Source organism: Synchiropus splendidus, chromosome 1, assembly GCF_027744825.2.
Source record: "Synchiropus splendidus isolate RoL2022-P1 chromosome 1, RoL_Sspl_1.0, whole genome shotgun sequence".
NCBI classification, from domain to species: Eukaryota; Metazoa; Chordata; class Actinopteri; order Syngnathiformes; family Callionymidae; genus Synchiropus; species Synchiropus splendidus.
This window is the reverse complement of record NC_071334.1, coordinates 18160558-18175682: the sequence shown is the minus strand read 5'-3', so window position 1 is coordinate 18175682 and position 15125 is coordinate 18160558. Positions and strand designations below refer to the sequence as shown.

Here is a 15125-nt window from a genome sequence, read left to right as displayed (position 1 = left end):
ATGAGACTGCACTTTATTTACTTGTGTTTTTTTAATATTGGGAACACAACGCCACGTTCATAATACAAACAGTTTAATGTCTTCCCAAACATTTAATAACACAACTCAAAACACAGTTGCAATCCTTTAAATGCTGTATGTTTCTTTATGAAGCTTTGTTGAATGATTTATTTAAAAAAAAAAAGAACTGGAAAACTGGAAAATGAATCATATCATTATCAGATTTCTCAAAATCCACTTATTGTGCTATCTCGCACTAAGTACACAAAATTTAAATTATTTCTGCTATTAGAGGTTCAAGAAATGTAATGTGGATAGCATCAAAGAACAGAGTTTTAACAGGACTTGTTTTTATTGCAGTACTTACAGTACTTACATGGCCCTCTGATGCTGGAGTGAATGTATCAGCAAATGTCAGTTTCACTCAACAAATTCATTCAACATTCTATCTGTCTTTTTCAAACTACTGTCTGTACAAAGTGAAAGTGTTGTCCTTGCCTTTGGCCCTTGTATTCCCATACAGTAAAGAAAAAACATCCATAATCTCAAATCCATTTTGAGTTCCTATTGTATCTGTCCACTGTGTCCACTGTAAGCAGTTCTTTCATCTGGACCTTAGACATTATGGGGAGGTTTCCGTAAAGAATCTGATCACAATAAACCCTTTATGGAGTGAAGAGTCTTGTCGAGACCTCTGGTGATGCTATGGATTGATAACCTGAGGTGCTGGAGAAGTTCAAGGTAAGCTGATCTTCGTAATTTGTCTCAAGTTGGAGTGTGGACAGCCAGTAGAGGACATTGTCAAAGTTGGCGTTCGAGCTTTTTCTTCTGAAAAGAGATTCTTCAGTGGGCGGTGGCGGATCATCTCCACTCACTGTGAAATTAATACATTTTTTTAAATCAACACATACATGCATGTACATATTAACCATGTCTTTTTGAGATGATCAAATGAGAATAACAAGACAAAGCTATGAAATGCCACTAATTAGTAAAAAGGCATAAATTGCAACAGGATTTTGAGGGTTAAACAGAATGTTCTAACACTTTTTTTGTTAAGAAATGGACATGTCACTACCCCCAACATTCACAACTTTCTGAAACACAATTTCCTGGATTTTGAGTAGTAAAAGTTTGAGGAATACAGTCTTTGTTCCAGCCTTTCCTTTCCTTTCACTATCACCATGGAACCCTGCCACATATATGGACCTCTAATACGCTACTCCCACATGACTGTTTCATTGTAGCCTTTGAATTCCCATTGTGCATCAACTACTATCGACCAATATTGTCATCCTCATGTGAACTGGAGCGCCCTCAAGTGGTTGGTGGGGTGCCAGGCAGCTTCAGTCACACAGTGCTGACTTTTAATCACAAATCTCCTAAGTTAGGGGAGATAAAAGTAGGTCAGCTTCTGCCTGTTTTTCAGTATAGGGCGTTAAAACCGACCCAAAGTTCTGCAACATTCTTGTAGAGGCAATATATTTATCATCCCTAAAAAGCAAATGTGTACTTACTGTTGGGCATTATGATGTCCATGCTTGCCCGAAGCTGGTCTCTTGTTTTCAGGATCTCTTTATTCAGTTTTTCAACTTCCCTGTTGATTTTGGTGTGGACGTCTTCCTTCTTCTCTTTTTCATTCTTTTGCCATTGAATATGTCCTTTCGATTTGATTTTGGCCTTCTCGACAACTAAGGAGTCAGGAACACATTACAGGATTAGAACAAAATATTCATACACACAATCTGGATGCAAACATCATCAGAGGTGGATTTACCCATTAATTTAGGCTTGTGCTTCTCCTTTATGTCGTCTTGTATCTCAAGGAGTAGATCCCTGAATCCCATCTTCATCTCTAGTTCTCTCCTTTGGTACACTTTCAGAACCGATTGGTCAAGGACAAGTTTGATTTTCTGCTTTCTTAGCTTCTCCTTAATCTTCAGATCAACATCCGCCATGTCTGGACAGAACACCTGACCCAGGTTGCTCGCCACCATTTCATCAATCTTCTCATAAAGCTCAGAAACCTGGGCATGATCTGATTTTCTCATGTTGTTAATGCCATGATATCTGTTCTCACACATATCCACCAGCACCCGGAGTGAATGATGCTCCCTCTCAATGTGTTCCTCAAAGGACTTATCAGCCAGTTTGTCAATGTAGGTGAATAGGACAATGGTGTGCTTCCAGATGGCGCCATCAAAAAGGTTCATGTATTCTTTCAGGACGGCCAGCTGACTGGCTTGGAATGTCAAGTCACAGGGGACGACCACCAGGACGGCGTGGAATCCCTCGGGGCACAGAGTCAAACCACGAGCGATTTCCTTGTCTGTATCTTCTGTGAAACAACTCTTCACCAATCCTGGAGTGTCCATTACCGTGACCCACCTGTCAGCAACCTGAGCCCTTTCAACTTGACAGCGTTCAGTTTCACTCTTTCGAAATACTTCATTTTGCAAAATGGTGTTTGCTGTGGATGATTTTCCAGCTGTCCTCTCTCCAAAGATCAAGACCCTCAGATCCTTTATTTCTTTCTTGGACCCTGTAAATAGAAATATCACTTCAATCAGAATTTTGTCCAAAGACAAAGACAATCACGTTGGTGCTTTTGTGTATATGTCAGGTGAAACCACGTCTGTGTTTTCAGGATCCCACACATCTCAGGCATCCATCCATTCAATACCATACGATTTTTCAATTCAATTTCAATAGTCACTCAAACAGTCAAATTACTGTTTTTGCAGGTGGCCATGATAAAACTGCTTATGCATGAGTGAGAAAATAAAGCAAGAACTTGCGAAATCATTTTTTTCAAGCATCCCCATTTCCTAATATTGTGTATCTCATTAAATTCAGTTCAAAGTCAGTGTATTGAAGAACTTTTCCCAATACCTCTCAAAGACTTCCGTGTGATGTCCACTTGATTTCTCCTCAGTGCTGCTGCTTCCACCACCCTTTTTCCTCTTTCCACAATGCTTTCAAAGACCTGCTCATCAGGTACAAAATGCTCCCCATTATTGCCAGCAACAGTTCCTGTAACTTGCTCCATCAGCTCAGCAACCTGAAGACCGTCATCCCCATTTTTGCCGTCAATGACATGATACCTGTTTTCACATCGGTCAACCAGAGACCACAGCGCTTCTCCCTCACCCTCAATGAATTCCTCGATACTGCGGCTGCCCAGCCAGTCCCCTCGTGTGAACACCAGAACGGTGTATCTCCACACAGAGTCTCCAAAAAGCTCCATGTGTGTTGTTATGGCTTCCAAGTGTTTTGCGTTGAAGGACGAATCTGAGTCTATCACCAGCAGGAAGACATGAGGGCCGGGGGGGCAGAGGAAAACACTCCTCATTACCTCGTCTTTGGTGGCTTCCGCAGTGTCACATGCAGGGAAACTTTTCCACCACCCAGGAGTGTCAACCAGAGTCACTTTTGTGTTTCCTACAGAGCTGTGCAGCGCCACTGAGGAGGCCGTTCTCATGCCTGCGTCATGCATTTTGATTTTGGAGAACAAGTTTCCAATAGATGTCTTTCCAACGTTTCGACTTCCCAAGAGAACCATTTGAACTTCGGTAAGGGGCTCTCTTCCTGGTATAGTGAGACAAAACCACATTAGTTAGCGGCACTGTCACTTCCAATAACCTGATATTTAGAATATTCATTTCACCATCATGTTACGCTGTGTAGAGTGTTTAAGGTTAGCTCACCCTGAACTATCGCCTTCATCTGCTGCCGTTGATCCTGCACCCGCCGCTGTCTGATTTTGGCTCTCCTCACCACTTCTTGTTGCTTCTCATGAATGATGTGGAATGTTGTGCCGTCCAGCTCATAGTAACCGTCATTGTTTTTCTCAACCAATCGCTCAATCTTCTCCAGCAGCGTTTTCACTTGCGAGGAATTGCTTCTGTCCTTGTTGTTGAACACGTGGTATCTGCGGTGGCACTTCTCCACCAACCACTTGAGTGCGTCACCTTCACTCTCTATGTGCTGTTCAATTGTTGTCTCACCAAGCATGTCGCCAAAAGTGAAAAGCAAGATGGTGAACCTCCACACCCGCTCCCCAAGGAGGTTGACATGCTGCTCCACAACCTTCCGTTGGTCTGCTGTGAACGCTGTGTCAATGGGAACGGTGAGGAGAGTGGCGTGGGGACCCGGCGGACACTTTGATGCAATTAACTTGAACCGGAGCTTTTCTCCTTCCGGAATCTCTGCAAGGGAGGAGCAGCTGTTCCATCCTGGGGTATCCACCACGGTGAGCTTCCTGCCTTCCACCACTTCATGTCTCACTTCACACTGTGTCGTTCTCACTCGCCCACATTCAAACCTGTCCTTTCTAACAATGGTGTTGCAAGAGGAGCTCTTTCCGGCCCATCTTTGGCCGATCACATTGATTCTGATCTCAGGGCTGTTCTTTACTACAAAAAAAGAAAGAGCAGTTAGTGGTGACATCGGATCCTGAACTTGCAGATAAATAAATATTTTTTTGTGTTTGATTTAATATCAATTGTTTGTGTGTGCTGATTATTTTATTTTATTTTATTTTATTTTATTTTATGCTCCAGGTCACACAAGATTGAGATTTTAATATTTAACATCTGTGGCTTTTAGCATTTCTTGTCAAACGGGGCCACAAAGTCAAGGTTAAACCACCCAATGTCTATGTCATACTGACCACACTACGCTCTCGTGTTGGTCATCACTGGCTGGCCCAAAGTGTCAACATTGGCATCATGGTACCTTGACTTTGGAATGGTCAAGTGATTACTTTTTTACGAAGTTTTTGTTGCTATCTTTTCATTTTCACATTGTTTTTGCCGTTCTTCAGTGTAATCTCCTGTCCTCTTGTGTTTCATTGTTGCATATCATGTTTCCGGATTTGAATTAATGTTTTGTTTTGTGTGAAACTGTTCCGTTCCATTTAAATTTGGTTCTGAGTCCTGGTTAAGGTTCACCATTTGTTTTGGATAGTTAGGTTTAGGGTGAGAGGCTGGGGAAAGCGTTGGCATTGACAAACCCGTCCCCACAACGATAGAAATACCTTGCCTAATTTATTATAGAAACATACTACAACGATCAACTAACATCCCATATACATTTTTTGCATCTTAAAATTAGCGCAAACTCAGACCTACAATAAGCACTGGATGACATGGTTAAGATCCTTGAAGACAAGTCAGATGCTAGTTATGATCACATGGTTTTGATAGCTGAAGAATAATGCATGTGAGAAGAATAGATTCAACATATTCTATGCTGAGATAGCTTTTAGGCTGGATTTTTAAAATCGAGACGTTGGAGATGGCGATAAGAGCTCACATTACCAATAGACATTCAGTGTGTGTTGGCCGATATTGTAGATATTCTGTATACTGAATCTCCTCTGGAAGAGCTGGTCACTATTTTCCATTTCGAAAGTGAAGACAACCATTGATCCCACCGCTCTACTTAGGACCAATCACAAAGGGTGACAGAAAGAGTCTGAGCACTACAAAGGCCGGTTCATTTCCATGACTCAGACCTCACCAGAAGAAACTGTAATGTTGCCCTGTTCTTTATTCTGGGTGTGACTGTAAACTCCCTAAACTTCAGAAGAAAGGTCAGGAAACAGTGCGCACTAAAACCTTTGCCGTCTCTTTGTCTTTACTAAATCCAGAATGAAAAACAGCCTTCCACACATTTGTTTGGCTTTTTTTTTTGCAGATGTGTTTGCAGATTTGCTGGAGAAGTTGAGTTGACGGTGATACATTTCAGTCAAATTTTCACCCTCTTCACCTCTGCACATACTGCAATTCACAATGAAATGTATGAGTGACTGCACCTGGAACTCGTCTGGTATTTGAAGTGTAGGCATCAACATTGCATGTGACAAGTAATGCGTCACGGTCACTTGACTAACTAGTTGGAAGCTCAATCAGTATCAGCACAGGTCATGTGACATTCTCTGTGTTTTCCTTTGTATCTTATATTAATTTTTCATTTCTCAGATAACACCTTCTGCCTCATTTCCTGATTATAGTGATTCATTTTAGTCTTAGCAACACCAGCTTTTGTTTGAAAAATAAAACTGAAATGGTAGAAAAATTAAATTTTATTTGGTTACTATAGATGTCAATTGAAATCAAAAATAAGACTAGTCCACCTACATGAGGCACCATTTACAGGACACCAGTTCATCCCAGGGCACATACAGTATAGTCCTGTGATGGCTCACACACAGTAGCAATATATTTAATAACCTAAGCAAGACTGTTTGACATCATAATCACAAACATTGAACCTATGCACAACAAAGAAGAGTAAAAACAGTAATTCATTTGACCTCATTGAAGGCTTAGATAAGGATTTGTCTAGAGAGAACTATAGAGATTTAATCACTCACCCCAGTTGTTTTCCATTTGCAGTCCAGTGGGTAACCTAGTACTTACGGGTCAGGATAGGTGAAGCTCTGATGAGTCCTGTTCAATACATGAGGCATGATCATCTGGTCATGACTGACTTCGAGAAATGACACGAAGTTTCCATGCCATCAGGTTTAACAGGTTGAGCTAGATCATTATCGAGACTATGGAGTCTTTGAAAAGCAGGTGACGTTTCATAAAAGAAACAAACAACTGAAAGTTACAGATATGTGTTTTTTTTTATTGTCCATTTTTCTGTAGTGTGGCGTTACCTACAGATTTGAAAACAGAGGGTTGCATATTTGTGGTTGGTACATACAGATGTAAAATCCAGGAAGCAGAATTCTTCAGTGTTAGTTCCTGGTGAGCATTTCAGAAAGTACCCAGGTAAAAATTTCCTTCTCCAATGAGTCATTCTACCGTAAATCAGTTGCATTAGAATGATAACGAAAGAATATTAGCAAATCCTAATGAATAAAATTATAAAAGCAACAAAGTCATCACAAATGCAAGGACAAAGACAACCTATTTTTCTGTATATAAACTAACACACATTTACAGCTCAATCATTCAAACCCAGCTTTCACTGGTTCAAACCAATGTCTGTTTTCTACCCCCGCTTCTGCATCGCCTCAAAAATATAGCTGAAATCCCAAAGAAAAAAGTACTATACTGTGCCTTAAGTTAATTTTGTCAAGTATACTTGAGCATTGAGCACAAGTATATTCAGTATGCTACTTTTAAGTATTTCAAAGGTGTTATGTCAAAAGCGAATTCATGTATACCTCTTCAGTTTTAATTTAAAATAAGTATACTCATAGTACACTTGAATAAACTTTTTGCTAAGGGTATGTACTCGGCAAAATAAAAGGCAGAATTGAAGAAGCTTTGTCAGCTTCTATGGAAGACATCATCGTGATGTCTGGTGGGGAGAATGCACAAACATGAAAAAAACAGTTGAATAGACATAATTGGAACGAAGACATCTTGAGCTATAAGGGTGGAAAAGCAATTTTCCAGCAATGCTGAGCAGCCTTTCACACAGTATGCGTTCATTTCATAGTGACTGGGCCATGGCAGTCTCCCTTATGAGGTAAAAAACAGGTGGATGATGGAGTCAGATGAAGTGGTGCCACATCCTCACAACAAATGAAAAAGCAGGCGTGGCTAAATCATTAACTCAGAGGTTCCACTTTGGTGTTAAGTTTGTTTGCTTCAACATTGAAACACCACTACTGCACTCTTCTATTGTTTATATTGTTTTGATGTTTGAGGATGGAACATTTGACCGTCAGGCAGGTGAAAGCTACATTTGAAGTGTGCAGAGCGAGCAGATTGAATTATTTAGCAATGCAAACAGTCAGTTAAAAGATGAAAGAAGGAAAATGTCACTGTTACACAAGAGATTCTGCTCCTTATACACAGAAGAATATGAGCCGGGAAGAGCGAGGGGGCACCGTGAAGTGAAAACCAAAAGCTTTATTTGGTTGAAACTAGGGCTGGGACTTCGGATAATTAATTACACATTCATCCAAATAATACTTATCAGTTGCTTTCTTTCTTCGGCAGCAAACATTATTCAGTGCACCGCATTATAGAAAGTGATGACCTCATCAAAACATAGACATAGACTAAATGTGATTCTTCAGGTGGATGGAAAATTATAAAATAAATAAACAAATCAGAAGAGAAGCACAAAAAATGTTGTTCTGAGCATTTAATATCAAAATGTGATCAATCACGATTAATACATTCAGAAAGCTCTAATTATTGTTTTCATATCTAAAGCCTCTTGTTCTGGACTAGAGCTGAGCCAAAAGAGCCAAGGAAACTCCTAAAAAGAGAGGGTTTATCTGGGAGGGGCTGAGGTACATCCTCTCTCACTGCATTACAACGGCTCTGTCTTCCCCAGGAGAAATAGAAGAAGTTTCTTTGCTCAATAGACAGAGCATAATCTGCAAATGAATGCTGTGAATTCATTCCTATTTCATGCACCATGTAAATGTCACTGCACTAAGTGTAACTTTTTATTGCAAACAATTCAGAACCGGTGGATTTCTCTCCTTGTGTCTTCATGCACCAGGATTCTGTTGCTTATCCAGCAGATTGGACATCTCCAGGTCCCACTGAACTTCTGTTGTGTCCTGCTGAGTCACAGGAAGACCAGGAGACAGCGTTTTCTGACTGGATGCTCTCCAACAGCTACGAGCGCTGAACACCTGTTTCCTAAGCGGAAAAAAAAATGGCAGCTTGCTCTGTTGCGATTTATGCACATGTTGTTTATGACTCAAGCATACTGAGAGAAGGAGTAAATATCCAAATGTTTTGCTGACCAGTAGAGATGACAGAGCCAGGAGCCAAGAGGAATGACCAGCAAAAGCACGATCACACATGATCCAGCGGCCCACTCCCAGCTGCCTGAAGCACAGAACCCAACCACAGTATCATCAGCCATGACAGTTTGCTTTGGTTAAATTGTGCAAGTCTATGTGATGACATCTCAGTCTCTGTCTTCATTTACCCTGTTTGAAGGCTCTTAAATCTGTCCCTAAAAACAATTTAAAAAAAGCAATGACAAGTCTAAAATCTACATTTTCATTGAGGAGAATATATTGTAAGTAAATTTACCTTTGACTGATAACCAGCTTCCTTGACTCTCCAGCAGTCCATCCTCGGACGCACACTGATAGATTCCTTGATCCGCAAGAGTCACATGATCCAATGTTATGGCTGTTGTTCTCTGTCCTATATAGGACGTGTTGGTGGGGATTTCAATGCCATCTTTGAAGAACCTCATGGATCTCACCCCTCCCTTCCCATTTTGACAGGAGATGACCACCTCTGTACCCTCGGGTACAGCAAAGCTGGGCGTCTTGATAATGACACCAACAACTGTGAGACACAGATGAAATAATGTGGCATCTCCAAAAATATGTACACATCAAATTATAAAATCATCTATGACACAATATATATTTTTTGCCATCTATTTCATTTTCCCCACAATTTTATTTTATTTTTTTGCAGGTTAGCAAACTTGCTCATTTTCTTTTCTATTTTGCTCTTGTAACCTTCCAAGCCTACACATTTTCTCTTTCCTACAATGATGTGGTGCTTTGTTTACTTCATGGCTGTCGGTGTCTGTGGACCTCACCGCTCACTGAAGTGATAAGGACTGCGTTGCTGCGGGCCTCTGCACTCTCACACCAGTAGAGGACAGGCTGGAGGTCACTGTTTACGCCAGTGTGGTCATCAACAGATGACCTTTGTTCCCAAACTGTACTGTTGTTCTGGCTCTCAGGACATAGAAAAGGTGACTGAGAACCACTGAAAATTTGTCGAGTGTCTTGAGTCAAAACCGGAGAAGATGAGGGAGGATCTGTGGTGGGCACATGGAGAGGAAGTGAAAGTCTTACTCTGTTGAAAGCATTTTATGTTGTGGTTTCTTCAGACATGGTGCATAAGATAACATACACTGTACACACCTGACACATTAAGATTAACCACCTGACTCAGGAGCACCGTGGTGGAGTTGTTATCCCAGCGATCAGCTTGGCACCAGTAGTTTCCAGCGTCCTCTCTCGACACTGCTGTGATAGTGAAGATATCCCAGGTTTTCATATATCTGGGGTTCATGCGGAGAGCAGTGTGTGGTGTGTGTCTGAACCACTGGAAGTTCCAAGCAGCAGTAGAGTTGTGGACTTGACACTTGAATAAAACACACTCGTAGAGGAAGACGTGAGACGCAGAGGGATGCAGAGACAGAGTGACCTTCAAAGACTCTGAAAGAATTCACACAATGAAGATTTGAGCTTTCAAACACTGCCATAATGTTGTGTGCAACAACAGACGTTCAAATGGATCACATTTGCATGATCTGGGTTGAAAGCAGTTAGCTTGTTGAATTGGAATAAAATGCTGTATCACGCTCTGTGCGCAGCTATTATGTAATCTTATGAAAATGTGTTTGATTTTTGGACAATATTACTTTTTTTTGTCATTACATAACACGTGTGTTCTGGATGAATAAGAGTGTGTACGCCTGAGCGTGTGTGTTTATGGATTTACCTTCAGTCATAGCAGCTGGTACAACAAATGCTGCCGCCCCTGAAATGGAGGCACATAAATGAATTCATCTTCTTGTGCAAGCACAGCATGTGTCAACTCTGCTAAATTATCAATTCGACTGGCGAATCAGGGGCAAAATAACTTAACATGAAGCCCAGTGGCAGCTCAGATGGCTCTTTTTCACATGGCAGCACACCAAACACTCCGCCATGGTCCAGTGCTGATTGAAGTCTCACTGGATTATTTCAATATTAAATTATTATACAACACTTACCGTCACGAAAATAAAATGGAGCTACTTCGATGCTTCCTGCGACTACAAGGAAACAGCTTTGTGAATAGTTGGGAATGAAATAAAGCATCTGAGTTGGATTTATAAGTGCAAAAGACATCAAGCAATTACGATATATATGTGACATTTTGTGTTTTTGAAATGTCAAAACACTCTTGGTATTTTTGGTCATTTTTTAAGTTCACTTCTATTACATAAAATAAAAGAGCTTTCTTTCCAGGCCTGATTTTAAATCACGGGCCTCGACTTATTAATCATCAAGGCATCTTTTCATCTCAGACAAGATGCACATGTATTTAGTTCCTGTCCTGTCCTGTCTCTCGATCAACACTAAAATAAATCATCACATGATGCAGGAGGAAATTTACATCTGACAAAAGACTCTACTAATGACAATCTTTTTGTACAGTACTCTCTTTGTTATACTGGTTCTTCTTGCATGATGATTTTGATGATGTTTTACATATTTTAATTGAAAGGAAATATTTATTTCGATCTCATTACAGCCGCTGACATACATTTCCATCAACATTTTCATTTCAAAAACAGTAAGCATCATTAATTCATACAGGATAGGCAGATTGAAAAGGAGCTGATTGAAGAACTGTTCTTCTTACTGTTCCATTTCTGCGCCTTCCTTCCACTTTACTGAAACTGGATGTCATTTTTTTTCAGTATTTTTTCCCTATACAGCAATGGTCTATGTTTTGTTGTGCAAGTGATATCCTTTGTCTTATGCTGCATTGCAGCCAGTTGCTCTGATTTTTAAGGTCCTCCCTTTAAGTTTTTATATGTGACACATCTTTTAAATACCCATCACTTGGGTTTTTGTTTTATTCTTTTCTACCTTGTATACTCTTTTTTCTATTTTTTCAGCATAGATTTGAGAAAGTCAATTCTTTCCTCATTTTGTTCATGATGAGTCGTAAATTCCCTAATCTCACCATCGCAGCAGTCTAACATTTGGTGGTCTGGAGCGGTACAACAGCTTTGCTGCTATTAGACCCTCCATCTCCTTCTCATCCGTCCAGCTCCATTTCCAATCCCACTTACCATTTCACTCAAATCCTGCAACTGAATTATGGTATTTTTGCTCAATTAGGTGGTGACATCCCGGAAGCTACTATTAACTGCCACCTTCGCGCTATGGGTCTTTAAAATGATTTCGCGAAAAGTCAAAATTTCCTACCGCAGTACTTCAATAAATGTGTATTGCCAGTCGAGAGGAGAAGAATTTTTGGATGCAAATTAATAAATCTCTTCTCAAAGTGAAGGGATGAAGTCTGAGGAGCACAAAACATTAAGATGCTGAAGTCATACAAAAATATGTTTGCCCTGGAAATGCTCTTTCATCCCGTTTTTATTCTCCCTTTTCCACTACCATTCAGTTTTTTCTTGTTTGAATGTAAGTGAACGTGAGTTTGGTCCTTTGAGAGTCCTCTGATTCAAGCTACTCTCACCCTCCAGGACACAGACCAAATTTATCAACACCTGTTTCTCCAATTCATATTCCAAATGTTTTTTCTGCACTCTAACCATGATGCAGGCAGAAAGTCCATGCCGATCAGAAATGCTGATATCGGTTTCATCAGAATCAGAAGTACTTACCCATCAGTGAAGCCACAAAGAGGACATTCATTCTGTCAACTTAGTATCATTCTTTCTCAGAGTGAGGTTCTGAGGAATTCTACTGCAAACAGAGATATTCATCTTCAAGACATTTCCTCCCACTTGGCAGGCGGGGTCGTGAGACATGCAGTCAACCCAGACTTAATGAGATGAAAGAAGTTTTGTGTTTATTCTTTCTTCATGGATTCTTTCATGATGGATTTTTTGTTTTCTGCCCGCTACAAAAACAGACATTTGAAAGTCAGACTCATCAAACCTGTAGACTTCTAAGTCAGATAAAATCTCTTCAGGACAACATTCAGAGATACCCTCGTGTTGGTGAGCAGCAGTGGCAACTTCATCATTCCAAAAACAGAAGGTAATGATGAAAGCAGGCAGCTGCCAAAGGTCCTGCTACTATTTCTCTGTCATCCATTCATACAGGAAAAACTAGTTTCTGCTGACACTGGATAAGCTCCGGCCAATTTTGGTTTTCCATCACACTTAAGTACATCCATGATTACCTTGTAAAAAGATTGTCTGTATTAAGTCTCAATTATTGTGTACTTACCAAATTAAGTTCCAAGAGGCAATGAATAGTAAACTCTGAATATTGACGTACTAAAATAGATGATCTGTAACAGTTTCATATTCATTTAACTATCACAACTTTAATCTTCCTTGAACAGGACCACCATTTTTGTTTTGTCCTCATCCTGGACCCGACGGTCCATCCAGACCAGAACCTCCCGTCACAGGAACAGCTTCTTCCCCTCAGCCATCAGACTGTTAAATTGTGATCAGTCTTTGCTATTTTATTTTATTTTATTTTATTTTATTCATTAACAGCACTTTATTTCGAAGCACTTTCCTAGTTGGTGGGACCCACACTGACCATGCCAATAAATTCTATTCTGATTCTGACTCTGATGTTTCTGATTGATTCTGATTTTAATTCTCCATATTTCCGCATTGTTTTTTTTTTTTTAAGATTTTTCTTTATATATATATATATATATATATATATATATATATATATATATATATATATATATATATATATATATATATATATATACTCCCATGCAAAAGAGAAATGTAAAAGATAAAAAAATGGAGAAATAAAATATTTCTGTGAATATACGGTTGATTACATCCATATATAGATACATTAACGGGTGCATTAAATATATAATAGATTTATGTTTAATTATTAATTTATTCGCGTTCACGTGTTGACATGTGTTCCTCCATTAATATCTCAATTATGGATTGCAATTGTAAAAAATGTGTGAATGTAACATTTGGCAGGCGGGCAAGCGCTTGATGGACGCTCTCTCACAGGTAAGTGCAGCTGCTTCCCGCCTTCCCATCCCTCGTCCCTCCCTCCATCCTCCGACCCTCCTCCCTCTCATCCCCGTCGGTCCACATCCAGCCTCCCTCGCCCTTCTTCCAGGAAGCGGGTCCGGTTGACTGATGTTCTGCAGGAATGCCGAGGAGCTCCGGTCCATTCCTGAGAGAATAGGAGAACCAAGGGGTCGTAGAGGGGCGTAAGGAGCGGACATGGCTGCCAAGGAGATCACAGTGTTCGGCTTCGTCAGTGTGAACAAGGAGATGACAGGTGGGTACCGACCGCCGCCTGGATGTTTGTAGCGGGGCTGCAGCCGCGCTCTCTGCCGCTGGGAGCGCGCCCTGTCCGGGCACTGACTCCTGCGAGCGCCGGCGGGGATATTGGAGCGTTTCCAACACGTTATGTCATGCATTGTTCATCTTTTTGGTCCACGTGGATGATTTGTGATGAATTATGAATGCCTCACGCCTGTGAGGAGCAGGTAGAATGGCAGCTGCAGGCCAGTGGAGGGGAAGGGGCGTAGCGTTCTCCTGCTCCTCCACGCTTTTACAACCGCACCTCATTTACTACCTCCCCAGCCTCTGCTGCTGCCGCGCTCCCGAGGGTGCCAAAGTGAAAATGGGTTTGACTGTACGCTACAGAAAACCTAACAGATCAACAGCGAACAAATGCTGAGCCCCTGTTATTGTGCGCGAACGCGCACGGGCACGCGCGCTCCACATGCCAGGGGTAACAGAGGGTCCACCGCTGCGTTAATTGGTGTTAATGTCTCTATTAGACACACAGTGATGATGAACCCGGCTCCATCTCTGCAGCTTCTGTCTGTCACCTCTCGGGCTGCTCAGCTGGCCCCCGATGACTGGCACAGGATCACAGGAATAACTAGTTGTGGTGGCCTGCAGGAGCAAGCAAGGTCACCTGAATGGAGATGTTTTGGAGTCAGCTTTTCCTGCCGATGTAGACTCAGATTAGTGTCAGCGCACTGCTGCCCTCAGAACTCTGACACATACTGCACTACCATTCCTTCTCCGTACTGGAGCGAACATCATTTTTTAAGCACTCATTTACCCTCAGGGTCGATGAGAAGTTTGTTTTCATGTTGTTGATAACTGACAGCAATACGCTTTTCCAAAGAACATTTGCAGTATTTGGGTGTTTTTCTTACTTTATTTTATGGATTTTCTTTTGTCCTACGAGACCTACATCCAGCTGGAGGGAGACCGAGAGACAGTCGCAAGACCTGATGGAAGTTCAGGTGTCTGAGCTCTACTTCTTTTCTACTCGCAGTATATTACAAAGACATTTTGAGTCTATTGCACATCTTTCTGCAGTTTAACTGCCTGACCAATACAAAATCAGTTCCTATCATTCAAAAGACTTTTTTGTAAGTTGTTTTTGTTTTGTTTAT

The 15125-nt window shown here is 41.0% G+C and overlaps 3 protein-coding genes across 9 annotated transcripts in view; 1 reads left to right on the top strand and 2 right to left on the bottom strand.

Annotated features, from left to right (window-relative positions):
• Positions 1-36: 36 nt before the first annotated feature.
• On the bottom strand, positions 37-6522 carry LOC128770082 (uncharacterized). Its single transcript, XM_053884334.1, has 6 exons — positions 6380-6522; positions 3708-4415; positions 2893-3588; positions 1778-2542; positions 1518-1691; positions 37-874 (listed from the first exon to the last, which is right to left on the bottom strand). The coding sequence occupies exons 1-6, from the start codon at positions 6393-6395 to the stop codon at positions 666-668; spliced, it is 2568 nt and encodes an 855-aa protein (XP_053740309.1). The 5' UTR covers positions 6396-6522; the 3' UTR covers positions 37-665.
• Positions 6523-8153: 1631 nt separating this feature from the next.
• LOC128748388 (uncharacterized) lies at positions 8154-12418 on the bottom strand. 4 transcript variants are annotated; one of them, XM_053847131.1, is made up of 8 exons: positions 12367-12418; positions 10467-10505; positions 9884-10180; positions 9553-9777; positions 9027-9290; positions 8920-8946; positions 8732-8816; positions 8154-8624 (listed from the first exon to the last, which is right to left on the bottom strand). In XM_053847131.1, exons 1-8 carry the CDS (start codon positions 12395-12397, stop codon positions 8471-8473), a joined length of 1122 nt encoding a protein of 373 aa, XP_053703106.1. In that variant the 5' UTR covers positions 12398-12418; the 3' UTR covers positions 8154-8470. The 4 variants fall into 4 exon arrangements, with proteins under 4 accessions (XP_053703106.1, XP_053703076.1, XP_053703095.1 ...); XM_053847101.1 differs by having other exon boundaries at positions 10741-12401; XM_053847120.1 differs by having other exon boundaries at positions 8154-8617; positions 10741-12401.
• A 1372-nt stretch (positions 12419-13790) lies between these two features.
• The window catches only part of LOC128751451 (capping protein, Arp2/3 and myosin-I linker protein 3-like), a 32554-nt gene continuing 31219 nt past the window's right edge, over positions 13791-15125 (top strand). For all 4 annotated transcript variants that reach the window (XM_053852474.1, XM_053852492.1, XM_053852483.1 and 1 more), the window contains exon 1: positions 13791-13987. In XM_053852474.1, the coding sequence (XP_053708449.1) occupies positions 13930-13987 (58 nt within the window). In that variant the 5' untranslated portion in view covers positions 13791-13929. The remainder of the gene's footprint in view (positions 13988-15125) is intronic.